Source organism: Schizosaccharomyces osmophilus, chromosome 1 (genome assembly GCF_027921745.1).
Source record: "Schizosaccharomyces osmophilus chromosome 1, complete sequence".
NCBI classification, from domain to species: domain Eukaryota; kingdom Fungi; phylum Ascomycota; class Schizosaccharomycetes; order Schizosaccharomycetales; family Schizosaccharomycetaceae; genus Schizosaccharomyces; species Schizosaccharomyces osmophilus.
Genome location: NC_079238.1, coordinates 4560792 through 4572725, shown reverse-complemented (window position 1 = coordinate 4572725; position 11934 = coordinate 4560792). Strand labels below are relative to the sequence as shown.

The window sequence follows — 11934 nt, the reverse complement described above, 5'->3', positions numbered from 1 at the left end:
ACTTCATAATTTTTATTTTTTGGAGATTTAAGAAAAAGGTCATTACGAGTATTTGACATTTCGTATTAAATAATTTGGTTGCTTGAATTTCGTGTATCGCTCTGTTTAGTAACGTTTGCAGGAGTAAACAAATAGCTGTAACTATGGCTTCTCACCAAACTGGAAAAATTACATCCCATTGGAATGATCCTGCTTCCTATATCTTTCTAGAATCACAAACAAACACTTCACAGAACCCAAGTCGCTCGTTGAAGAAAACCGCTTCTAGTCGACGATTGGTATATGAAGAAGCTAATAAGTCATTGGAATCTTCACATGCATTGCCTGTATCCAAAAGACATCCCTCTTTGCATATACCGCCCACGATACCTTCTAACCTTTATCCTCCTACAGCTTTAGAACCACCGAAGCATTCTGCCCATTTAAGTGCTGAAAGTCCTTTGCCATTGAATGGGCGGCACTTGGAAATCGCAAAAGAGAACCAACAAACAAGTCAGTATGTAGGTTCAAGAAGCACAGAAGGTAGTGCGCATAAGAATATAGAAGTCTCTGCTCTTCAGAAGTCTATCCAAAACATTCTTGAAATAAAGTCTTCTTTAGATCCATCAGTCCATGAAATGTTGAAGAGTCGAGTGGAAAAGAGTCTTTTAGAACCAGGCTTTCTCGATACGTTTGATGATGTATGGCTTGAAAAGCTCTTGGAGGTTTCACGTTTGACTCTTCAAGGTGAGAATGCTGATGCGAAGGCTGTCCTTGTAAATATGATGTGTAGCGGTGTCGTTCCCAACTGCGTTCGCTGGTGTCCTGTGCTGAAAACCATCATTGAAAATGTATCTCTCTGATTTTAAGCTTAAGACTCTCTTACTAATTATCTTGTCCCCTTCTTCTTGTATTTATTACTCAATTTTTTCCTTTCATGGGCGTGCACTCTTTTTACATAGGACATTCCTTTGTTCGTTGCATATATTCTCACTTTATGACGATTACGATTTTTTTGACTCGCTATTCCAGCTTGGTTTCATTGTATACGATTTGTACGAGAAAGCATTGATCTGCTTTGTAGTTTATATACAAATATGGTTGGTTTCGTCGTTCTAGGCGGAAATATTTGTCGAGCTATGTTATTTTTTACGAACCACGAAAATCAATTTATTTTTTCAAGTCTTTCAACAGAAATTACTATGTACTTTAACCAACTCAAGCTGTATCAATTTTCACCAATTTTAACGTTTATTTTTGTTTACCTCCAATGCTTATTACGGTACTCATATACTCAGCCTTGTAACTTTATTACGTAGTCGAACGAAGCTCAACACAGCGAGAAACTTACTGGGTACACCAGACGTAAGTTGTACTCTACCATACACGTTACTCTGTTTCACTTGATGTAAACAAGAGAAAGTTCAGCCTTTCCTATATTTATTTACCATATGTATCTATTGTAAATAGAAGAAGCCATACTTGTATGACATCCCCATCTTTTGTAAGTACAATAGTTGCCTAGATGGTTCGTTTTCTCTGACTCTGTATGGTATTGTATAGGCGGACACGATGGAAGCATTGACAAATCGAGACTTGCCAAGGCCTCCGAATACAAGTAAATTGCAGCGTGCACCTTGTATTAAGCGCAAATCTGTAAACTTAAGTGTTTCTCCAGGACATGGCCTTCTTTCTCCTAATCACCCTTCCGTTGACTCGAGTTCAAGTGATAATAGCTTTGATGGCTTTTCTCGTCGAAGTCAGCTTGACTTTGTATCTCCGCGAAGTGAAGGCAAGTTCAAGAGACCATTTGCTCGCTTACTTGGGAAACCGCTTGATGCATCCGTTCCCCTCGTTTCTCAACACCGAAGGTACTTTTCTGAAGGATCCTTTCAATTACCTCAATCAAAGGCGTTCTCAATGAATTCTGAAAATACGCCAAGTGGCAAACATTACGGAAAGGTTTTTCGACGCTTGCCTGCTGATGTGGGTTCGAACAAAAAACGGTACTTTAGTCTCGGTTCCTTACCCTCAACACGCAGGCGTTCGGATATTAATAATAGCCAGACATTGACAAACTCTACTTCTACTCCATATCCTCCACCGAGTTCTAGTTCGGGTATCACCGATAAAGAGGATGGCTCTAGTACAACATTCACTCACGTTCCTTCTTCTTATTCCTCTAACACATCTTTCCTTTCCCCTAACCAATCTCCTACTTTACGTAACAAATCCGATTCTCCTTTCTTTAAAGCTGACAATCCAAATGATGACTTTGGCTCGGATTTTCAGTTGGGTAGCTTGTTGCCCCCTACTCCGACAAGTCTTAACGATGGATACGATGGCCCTACAGATGTCAAGCCTCTACCAGCTGATTACAAGCGGATAAAGAAAAGGGCGAATCTTATACAAGAGTTGGTGACAACCGAAGCTAATTATCTTAATGATTTAATTGCTATTCAACAGTGTTATGGCTTACGGGTTCATGAATGCGATGCTTTGAATACTATTGATATTCAAACTGTTTTTGGCGACATTGAACCGCTTCTTACTTTTTCAGTTGATTTTCATTATCGATTATATAAAGGAGGTGAAGGGGCTTGGAATGTAAATGAAAACACGAAGCTTTTCGACCCACTTCCTTGCAACCTTGGCCTTGTTTTTCTTGAGAGCTTAACGGATATTAGTCAAATATATTCGGGTTATTGTACTCGACAGGATGCCGTTTTCCGAATCATCACAAAGTGGAGAGAAAAACCTGTTGTCTCAACTTGGGTCACCGAGGGGGATTATATGGTTCAACAATTTACAAATGCTTGGGATTTAGGTAGCTTAATCATCAAGCCCCTTCAACGCCTTTTGAAGTACCCTTTGTTGCTTCAAAAAATAATTGATGCTACTCCCGAAAGTAATCCTGAGCATCCTGATCTTATTTTATGTTATCAGCTTTTACAAGAGCTAATTGCAAATATTAATCAAAAACAAAAGCCCTCTCATAAACGTGGCTCGTTAAGTGCCTCGCATAAACGTGATGCCGGATGGGCACTGCTAAATAAATCTTCACATATTAAGTCGAGGTCCGTAAGCAGTTATGATTTCCGTAACGATCGACGTTATAATTTTCAGCGTACTGTGCTTCAAGAATTTCGAAAAAAGCTTGCAATTATCAAGGCCCTTCAATCCAGTATTGACGTTTGGTATATGAATGTCTTAGAAGGGTTCTCGGTTTTTGAAAGGATTTTAGCAAACTTAGAAAATGTGAGCAGTGTGGATTCCGAAGAATCACCTGAAGCTTGGAGGAGATTTCATCTCCTTGCTCATATGATGAATGCGAATACGGCATCTCAGATACATCCCCGAATAACAGGCGATGTACAGGAGCCAGTTGCTCATATGGTGAAAATGATGCAAAAGGTTATACAGTTCATCGTTTCAGCCGAGTTTATTATTTCGTCTGAAAAGTTAAAGGATCTTCAGGATTGCATTGACAGTGGATTTCATTCTGTATTCTTGAAGCTATATAGGATACAGTGTTCTATATATCAAAACTATGCTGAAAACATGATATTTCTTATACCAGAATCACTCAGATCAAGCATAATTGAAGAAAGTGATGACTTTGCAGCATTGGTTCGCGCTTTTGAACCAATGCATTATGAAGACCAACATTGCCTGGAGGAATCTATGAAGAAGTTGGCTCTTTGTTCAAATCTTTAATTTTTATACATCAGTACATCAATTTCCCTCATTTAAGAATTTCTTATACTACCGTCTCTTACGTTCTTTCGAATGGAGCTCTTTTTCTTTCATAATCTAGTTTTGCATAATAAGGTCACGGAGATCCCAAGAATCATACATTTTTGTTTAACGTCTGGCTAGCATTAGCATTTTTAAAAAATGTTCATAACGCATCTTAAATTTAAAAAAGGATGATGGATCTACTATTCTCATATCGATATTTCTTTACTACTCTCGTTTTATGTTGAGGCAATTATGAGCGATTAGTATTATCCTATTATATTTAATGACCTAATGAATAAAGGAACTTATATTCACAATGAAAGTATTCAATGCGTTACAATAGTTTGTGTAAAAATCAAAATTTAAATATGAAATCTTTTAATGAGTAAATACACCGATTTCTTTTCTCAATTGGTATCCCATATTCCCAAAGCTATATTCATAAAGATCAGCTTTAACTAACAAAAATAACATATTATACTAAAACCACCAAATTTTTAATCAAAAATACTAGCTAATAGACTTCTCATTTTAACTGAAAAGAAATTTAGCTCATCTTAAGCAGATGACAACTTAGTACGGCGCTCACGGACAGCAGAGGCCAATTTATCAAACACTTCAACAGTTTGTTCCCAGCTGATACAAGCATCAGTAACACTAACACCATACTTGAGGTTAGCAGGGCCCTCATCAGGGATAGCCTGCTTGCCTTCATGAAGGTGAGATTCAATCATAACACCACTGATAGCATTTTGGCCAGCAGCAACTTGCTCAGCGATGGTTGCAGCAACCTTGGGTTGGTTGTTGTGATCCTTGCAAGAGTTGCCGTGAGAGCAATCAATCATGATGCTGGGGTGAAGTTTCGCCTTTTCGAGATCAGCCTTAGCTTGATTAACAGAGGCAGCGTCAAAATTAGTGCCCTTCTTACCACCTCTCAAAATGATGTGGGTAACAGGGTTGCCCTCAGTAGTAACGATAGCCACAACACCTTGCTTGGTAACAGACAAGAAGTGATGGGGGTTACTAGAGGAGTTAATGGCATCAATGGAAATACCAATGTTTCCATCAGTAGCATTCTTGAAACCTATAGGGAAAGACAATCCAGAGGCAAGCTCACGGTGCAACTGAGATTCGGTAGTACGAGCGCCAATGGCACCCCAGCAAACTAAATCAGCCAAATATTGGGGGCTGATGGTGTCAAGCATCTCAGAAGCGATGCCAACACCTTGTTGCAAGAGCTCCAAGTATGTACCACGAGAAACGCGAATACCCTTGTTTATGTTGTAAGAGCCGTCCAAATCAGGATCGTTAATCAAACCCTTCCAGCCAACAGTAGTACGTGGCTTTTCAAGGTAGGCACGCATAATAATGTGCAAATCCTTGTTATGCTTTGCGGCCTCCTTTTGTAATCTGCCAGCGTATTCCTTGGCAGCAGCAGGATCGTGAATAGAGCAAGGACCAACGATAACAAGGATACGATCGTCCTTTCCGGCAATGATGTCTGAGGCTTGACGGCGTTGATCAGAAACGAAGTCAAGCACTTCATCAGAAGCTGCTAATTCAGCTTGAATCAAAGCAGGAGAAATCACTGGATCATAACCGCGAATACGACTGTCTTCAGTCGCTTTTCCAGTAACTGCACTAGAGCCAGGGAAAAGAGGGATATGCTTGTCCATTTTATTTAAAGGGTTTGTAATTTGTGGAAGACAGCTGTCAAAATTCTTTCAAACTAACTGCATTATCGAAATTTTTTTACAGCTTACAAAATCGATCTTTCTCATTATTCAAGATTACGAAATGTAACGTAATTACAGAAAGGGAATTAGGCAATGTAACGTACGTTTTAGAAATACTTGAGTAAAATGGGAAGAAAGCGATTCAGAATGGGATAACTCGTAGTAAATAATGACCAATGTTCATATGTAAGAAGTCATTCTTTTTTAAAGAAAATGATTTTGTTTGAAACGATTGCTGCTTGGAAAAGGAGTATGTACGAAGCAAGTGTTATCGTGGACGCACAGTGGTGCTTACTCTTGATCCCTTTGTTAAGGTAAACAATGAATTTGGTAAAGATATTAAACGAATTTAAATAAACAAATGTATGCAATGAACGGATCAAGTTGCAAACCGCTATATCCAAGTTTGACTTTGTATTAATGGTCAATATGCATTCTCTTTCATTTTTACTTATTGTCAAAAGCAGCACTCTACAATAGTTTCTACGAATAAGACAAAAACCAGTTTCTTTTTGTTTTTGTACTGAATGCAGGACTATGCTTTTCTTGTATCAAATTATAATCATAAACATAAATGCATCTTTATTAAACCTATAGCATATTAAAAATATTGAGTATTAGTACATTGCAAGTATGATATTGCGATCACTATACGTTAAAAGCTTAACGGTACAAGTTTAGAGCAAAATTAGTAAAGACATTGACACGTTCACGAGTCATTTTCAATGCAATTCGTAGCAGTTCGTTCGTTACATCCTGTCCGTTGTCGAAAGAATTCACAAGGGATTCCCATGATTCGCGATCCATGAACCAAACAATACTATCCAATTGAGCTGTCACGGTGGCATTATAACATGTTTGACTGAAAAATGGTAATTCACCCACAAGACAAAGACAAGTAATATTTTCAGACAAAACTTCTCTATCCATTTGATACGTAGCTTTTACCATACCTGTTTCTAGGAGGACGAAGCGATTAGGAAGGTCGCCCTTTTTCCAAAGGACATCTCCCTTTTTTAATAGGCTTTTCTTAAAGTAAGGACAGATCGATAACCAAAAATCGTCTCTTTTTGTGGTAACCTCACCAAACACTTGCATGAGGAGCGGGAATGGTTGTTGGTACTTGGCATACCGTTCGTACCTATTTATCTCATTCGACTCATCTTTCACGGTAGATGCTGCAACTTCTCGTAACAAGTCATGACGGGGTGAGGGAGAGAAAGTTTGAGCCAAGTTTAATTGAGTGCCACTTCTGGTAGGAACGGCAAGCGTGGCTGACATGCCCGCTTTTCGTAACAGTTTATTTCGGCATACCTCATATTCGTCTAATAGCAAGTTTTCACAGTATTCCAAAGCTGAATTTATGTCTTCAAATACTTGGCAATCGCAAATATCGTTTTCGGTAAAACAAATCTGGCTAAGTTTTTTAAATGAAGACCGGTGCTCATCTAGTCCACACACGAACATTGGGACGTTTACTGCAGCCAGCACACGACGAATCCTTAAGAACGCTTGAACAACACTGAAATCTGCTCCAGAAACCATACTAAAATCGATAATTAAAAAACGCAATGGATCGGATGTTGCCTCTAACTCTTCAATAAGACCGGAAATTTGCTTTTCTACACCATTAATTGTACCGAAAAATAGGAAACCAGACAATTTACAGATATGAATTTGCTTGCCGATTTCGTTCAAAAATCTCTGTTGGCTTAATGGGCGACGCACTGTCGAACGGAGCATATTGCAAGAATAAATCCCACGTAAAGCGGATCTTCTGGAAGCTTGGAAGACAAAGAATACACATGCCAGAATAATGCCAAGTAAGATGCCAAAAACGAAATCAATCATACCCATGGAAACCACAATAGCCACGATTGTGAAATACTCTATTTTCGTGGTAGTGCCAACTGGATCCCACAAAGACTCTTTTAACAATTCCATACCCAATAAGAAAATTAAACAGCCAACAGTCCATACCGGAATATACGAAATAACGCCGGGACCCAGAATTAGTAAACCTGTAGTTGCAACAGCAAGCATAACTCCAGATAGACGATTATTACCACCAGATCGAATGAACATTAACGAATTAGTATAGGTCATGTAATTTTGAATACTTCCTACAAGACCGGACAATGAATTGCTAATACCATGACCAATTAATTCCTTGTCTGTATCTATTTTCTCCATGCCAGTGGAAATGGCCAAAGCAGGAACGTTGATGGGAACGTGGAGAATGCCGAAAAAAGTCAAAGCCAGCATTTCTGGAACTGTTGCCATTATAGCTCCCCAATTTGTATCTTGGAAGCTGAATAGCTCATAGTAATGGTACCACGGTACGTCGCTTTGGGTACTAGAAAAGACCCAACCTGTTTCCCGCAGAAATTCTAAATTTAAGCCTGGTATTACCCATACCAAAAAGTAAAATAACATAGGAGCAAGAATAAAAAATGAAGGAATTAGAAACGGATGTCCCCAGCGAGATTGGGCAACTTCAAGCATAAGAGCCATAAACAAAGGTGTCATCCATCGGGCGAGAGGTAAAGGTTCAAACAAAGAAACAAGGCACTCCCAATGGGAAAGATTATTATCTTCAATTCTAGAGGATACAAAAATAGCTGTGTTTACAAGAAAGTAACCAACACCACCTATGCATCCCAAAAGGATATGACGAGGAAAGAATTCAATGAGTCTACCGAGGCGCAAGAATCCAAGCAATACGAATACAATTCCGGTAAGAATACTGGAAAGGCAGTAAGCAAGAACGGTTGTGGCAATGACAGATTTTGGATTATCTTCGCCGACATGATTAAGAACAGTAAAGGCAATTTGATGAAAGAAGGGGATAACCTCAATCATTTCAGAACCCACTGAGCCATTGAATGCTGAACCGCCGAAAGAAAACACTAACTGAGAGACGATACAACTAACGTAAAAGATCGCAAGGCCATCAGCGCCCAAGTTTTTGAAGATAGGATTAGAAATAGGAAAGAGAATTAAACCATAGGATAATGCATCTAAGATGTTGAGGAGTAAACCAATTGTGACAGAAGGGATGTTGTATAAGATTAACGACGGACCCTTATCATCAAAGAAATAATTATACACTCTGTGGAACGAAAAACGAGAGCCGACTTTCTCGTGATGAGCCGGGGAAGCACCATTCGGCAGAGGAGTGTTTTCCAAACCATACGTCGAAGAAAGTCGGTTGTCGGAGGAAAGAAGTAAAGGATGGCTCTCGTCTTGTTCCCAGGGAATTAAAAGGTCAGTATTGGACGGACGGGTAAGCACGGATCGGGGACGAGAATATGAAGAAACAGAATACTGATCTTGCCAATAAGCAGACGCATCATCGGTTATATCTGGGGAAGGGGAACGTGGCACATGGGCTCCATCGACATCGACGGAAGCAAGTCTAGCGGACAAGAGGTGAATGTCATTAGTATCTCGATAACTTTGGCTGATGAGATTAGGATCCGTACTGGTTTCAAAATTCGGAAAGACACTACTACGCTTTTGTTTCAGGCTATTAATTGGAGTAGCACGAGTCCTTTCAGACCTGGATGCAGGCATACTGACGAAGGCTCAAAGCAGAATATCTTGAGAAATTAACAAGAAGAGAGTTAGAGAAATTTACCAACAAAGATTGTAAGAATGATGCTTTTTCCTAGAGAAACAATAAGGGCTTAGAAAGAGAAGAAAGACATAAGAAAATTGGCGACCCAATAAAATATAAAAGAATAAACAGTAGCAAAAGGCAAAACCCCAAACTTTTATAAAATTAACGAAAACGAAAAATCAAATTGCCAAATGTGTAACCGACAAGTGAAAATATATAGGAGTACAAAACTGATACTCAGATTCAGTGGACAGACAAGTAGACTGAGGATTTTAATATCCAAAGTCGAAGAACAAAGGAATTTGTGCCGACAAAGAACGGCAAAATCCGAAACTGAAGTTCGTGAAAGGTGAAGAGAAATTAGTTGGTTTTAATATAAATGAAGTTAACGGATAGTTATAAGAGACTGGAGTTTTTATCTCTTTTCATAGTGGGAGATCAGATAGGACCCAAGAAATATTGAAAAGAAAGTCGTTTTGACCAGTTACTGGTGATGCATATGCGATAAAGTAACTGAACGTAGTTTTGTATCCTGTAAACAAATAAACAAAAAAAAAGGTACAAGCGAAAAGAAATGATAAAAATAAAAGGAAAAGAAATTGTAAAAAGAAGATTCGCACAGGAATGATTCTACTCGAAAAAGGTGGGAGAAGTTTACTTTAGTGGACTGAAAATCATGGTTTCAGGTATTATAGAATGGAAGAAGGAGAAATGGAAAAAGACATTCATAAAAGCAAAGTGTGCTGAAATTAAGAAAAAAAAATTTTACTAATACAAACTGAAAACTTGATGAGACTAGAAATGGCTTCTTGCATGAAAATCGAAAACCATAGCGAATAAATACATTTTAAAAAAACAAAAAAACAAAATGAAAAGAGAGAGAGAGAGAGAGAGAGAGAGAGAGAGATGAAGCGGTAGTGGGAAAGTAGAAAATATTATGGTCCATCAGTGATTTCCTGTAAAGAAATATAAAGACTTGTTGTTAAAGCCTTGTCCGTAAAAACCAACTGTTGACTGGGGGATATCAAATCAAGAATGGATTTGGACAAATTTGTAGCGGTGGCTTGCTGTAAAGGAAGGGGAGACGAGAAATATAAGGGAAACCCGCTGGTGGACGATACAGAGGGACTATGGAGTTGATACTTTGTCTGATAGTGATGAATGAGAGTAGACAAGAGAGGAGGACGGGCTTTGGAAAATGGATAGCTTTCGGTGAGAGCGCCACAGACGGAACAGTCGCTTCGTTTTTCCAAATTGAAGGTGAATGTGTACGTAGCGTCTTCGCCAACAAACATCATATAATTGTCAAGAGTGGGATTGCAGTCGGTAAGGATTTTGAGGGCCTCATTGCAGCAAGCAGCGGCAATAATGGCATTGGTAGAAGCAACAGCGGGGATGATGCGTTTGACAATACCCAAAACGAAAAAGCGATCGATGTCTTGAGCATTGATTTCGAAAGCAGCGGCACGAGCTCGTGCACGGTCTACAATCCAATCCACATGCCAAGGGATGTCGGGATCGAAAGCAGGAGCAAGGCTCACGGACGTTTCCTCTCGCAAGGAACCTTCATCTTGAAGGGAAATTTCTTGGGAGGATTTGGTGTTTTCGGAATTGTTTACAGCAACACGGGGCCATTCGAGCAAAAAGGCCCATTCCACACAGTGTTCGGGCAGGCGGGGAGTGTTGGCAATGGTGCAAATGGGATAAGAGGTTTTGGGAGTCAACATCTCGAGCGAGCATTCGTAACAGCTTGTGATGGAAGGCAAAATGACACGAGCTTGGCCTTTGAGACCTTCGGAGCCACCATCGATTAAGGGCAAGAAATCACCGCCTTTGGCAATCGAGACAAGGGTAGAGTTGATCCACCGACGGGCCTCAACAGAGTCGAGCCCACAGACGACCAATTGGAATTGTTTGTAGTAATCGAAAGACTTATCCTGGATTCTACCATGGAAGGGTATGACGGTGGTGGAGGGGATGCGTCGCATAATGGCCTTGGCAGCTACAGAAGCCTTGGAGTTTCCGACATCGTGTTCTGTAAACAAGAATTGGCGGTTCAGATTCGACACGTCGATGGTGTCCATGTCAATGACATGCAACTCGCGAAATCCACTGAGGGCCAAATTTTTGAGAATTTCGCAACCAAGTCCGCCGGCCCCGACAACGAGGATTTTGGAAGAAAATAGGTCGTGGAAGTCGAGCTGCGGATCCACATCGGGAGCAAAAGGGCCAGGTCGGCGCAATATTTGAGACCATTGGTCATGACGAAGCTCGTCTTTTTGCGCAGCAGATTCTGCAACAGATGCCATAGAGAAAACGCTGTTGTTGGATAGAAATTCAGGAAAATCCAGAAAAACGCTTATTAATTAAACAGAAAAGGAAAAGAAAGTCGAATACAAATTCACTGTGACAAAAATTCCTTCAAAAAATAGAAAAAAATAAACTAAACCACAACCTGTGTCTTTTGATTTTTGGGTAGGGAAGCAAGCGTCCTCCGAGAAAGAGCCCACTAGCAAGACATCCTCTACCACTTGCTTCACCACCACATTCCATTTCCATTCCACATATTATCTGTCCTCTAAAGATATTTTACTTCTTCCAAATCATAACAGGAAGGGTGTCCGAGTGGTTATGGAGCTAGTTTAAGGCACTAGTGCGAAAGCTCGTGGGTTCGAGTCCCACCCCTTTCATTATCCTTTTTTTCTCCTTCTCACTACAAAAGGTAGCAACTTTTCGTGTGGCCTAACTAATAAGCTCACGCCAGCGTTGGCCAGCTTGACAGTCCTTTATATCACTCTACGTGCATACAATTGGAAAACCCCATCTGAACGCGTCGATGGTTTGTTTACATTTCAA

At 39.9% G+C, this 11934-nt stretch overlaps 5 protein-coding genes and 1 non-coding gene across 6 annotated transcripts; 3 read left to right on the top strand and 3 right to left on the bottom strand.

Moving 5' to 3' along the window:
• Positions 1-143: 143 nt before the first annotated feature.
• On the top strand, positions 144-842 carry SOMG_02072 (Schizosaccharomyces specific protein; the record flags this gene model as incomplete). The annotated part of the gene is made up of 1 exon (XM_056180865.1): positions 144-842. The coding sequence occupies one exon, from the start codon at positions 144-146 to the stop codon at positions 840-842; it is 699 nt and encodes a 232-aa protein (XP_056035738.1).
• A 623-nt stretch (positions 843-1465) lies between these two features.
• Positions 1466-3696, top strand: gef1 (RhoGEF for Cdc42 (Gef1); the record flags this gene model as incomplete). Its single annotated transcript, XM_056180864.1, has 2 exons — positions 1466-1483; positions 1543-3696. The coding sequence occupies 2 exons, from the start codon at positions 1466-1468 to the stop codon at positions 3694-3696; spliced, it is 2172 nt and encodes a 723-aa protein (XP_056035741.1).
• Positions 3697-4277: 581 nt separating this feature from the next.
• SOMG_02070 (phospho-2-dehydro-3-deoxyheptonate aldolase) lies at positions 4278-5396 on the bottom strand (the record flags this gene model as incomplete). The annotated part of the gene is made up of 1 exon (XM_056180863.1): positions 4278-5396. One exon carries the CDS (start codon positions 5394-5396, stop codon positions 4278-4280), a length of 1119 nt encoding a protein of 372 aa, XP_056035740.1.
• Positions 5397-6119: 723 nt separating this feature from the next.
• SOMG_02069 (sulfate transmembrane transporter family) lies at positions 6120-9032 on the bottom strand (the record flags this gene model as incomplete). Its single annotated transcript, XM_056180862.1, has 1 exon — positions 6120-9032. The coding sequence occupies one exon, from the start codon at positions 9030-9032 to the stop codon at positions 6120-6122; it is 2913 nt and encodes a 970-aa protein (XP_056035955.1).
• Positions 9033-10013: 981 nt separating this feature from the next.
• uba3 (NEDD8 activating enzyme E1-type Uba3) lies at positions 10014-11387 on the bottom strand (the record flags this gene model as incomplete). The annotated part of the gene is made up of 1 exon (XM_056180861.1): positions 10014-11387. The coding sequence occupies one exon, from the start codon at positions 11385-11387 to the stop codon at positions 10014-10016; it is 1374 nt and encodes a 457-aa protein (XP_056035956.1).
• A 302-nt stretch (positions 11388-11689) lies between these two features.
• SOMG_20092 lies at positions 11690-11768 on the top strand. The gene has a single exon. It is a non-coding gene; the product is annotated as a tRNA-Leu (tRNA).
• The last annotated feature ends 166 nt before the right edge of the window (positions 11769-11934 follow it).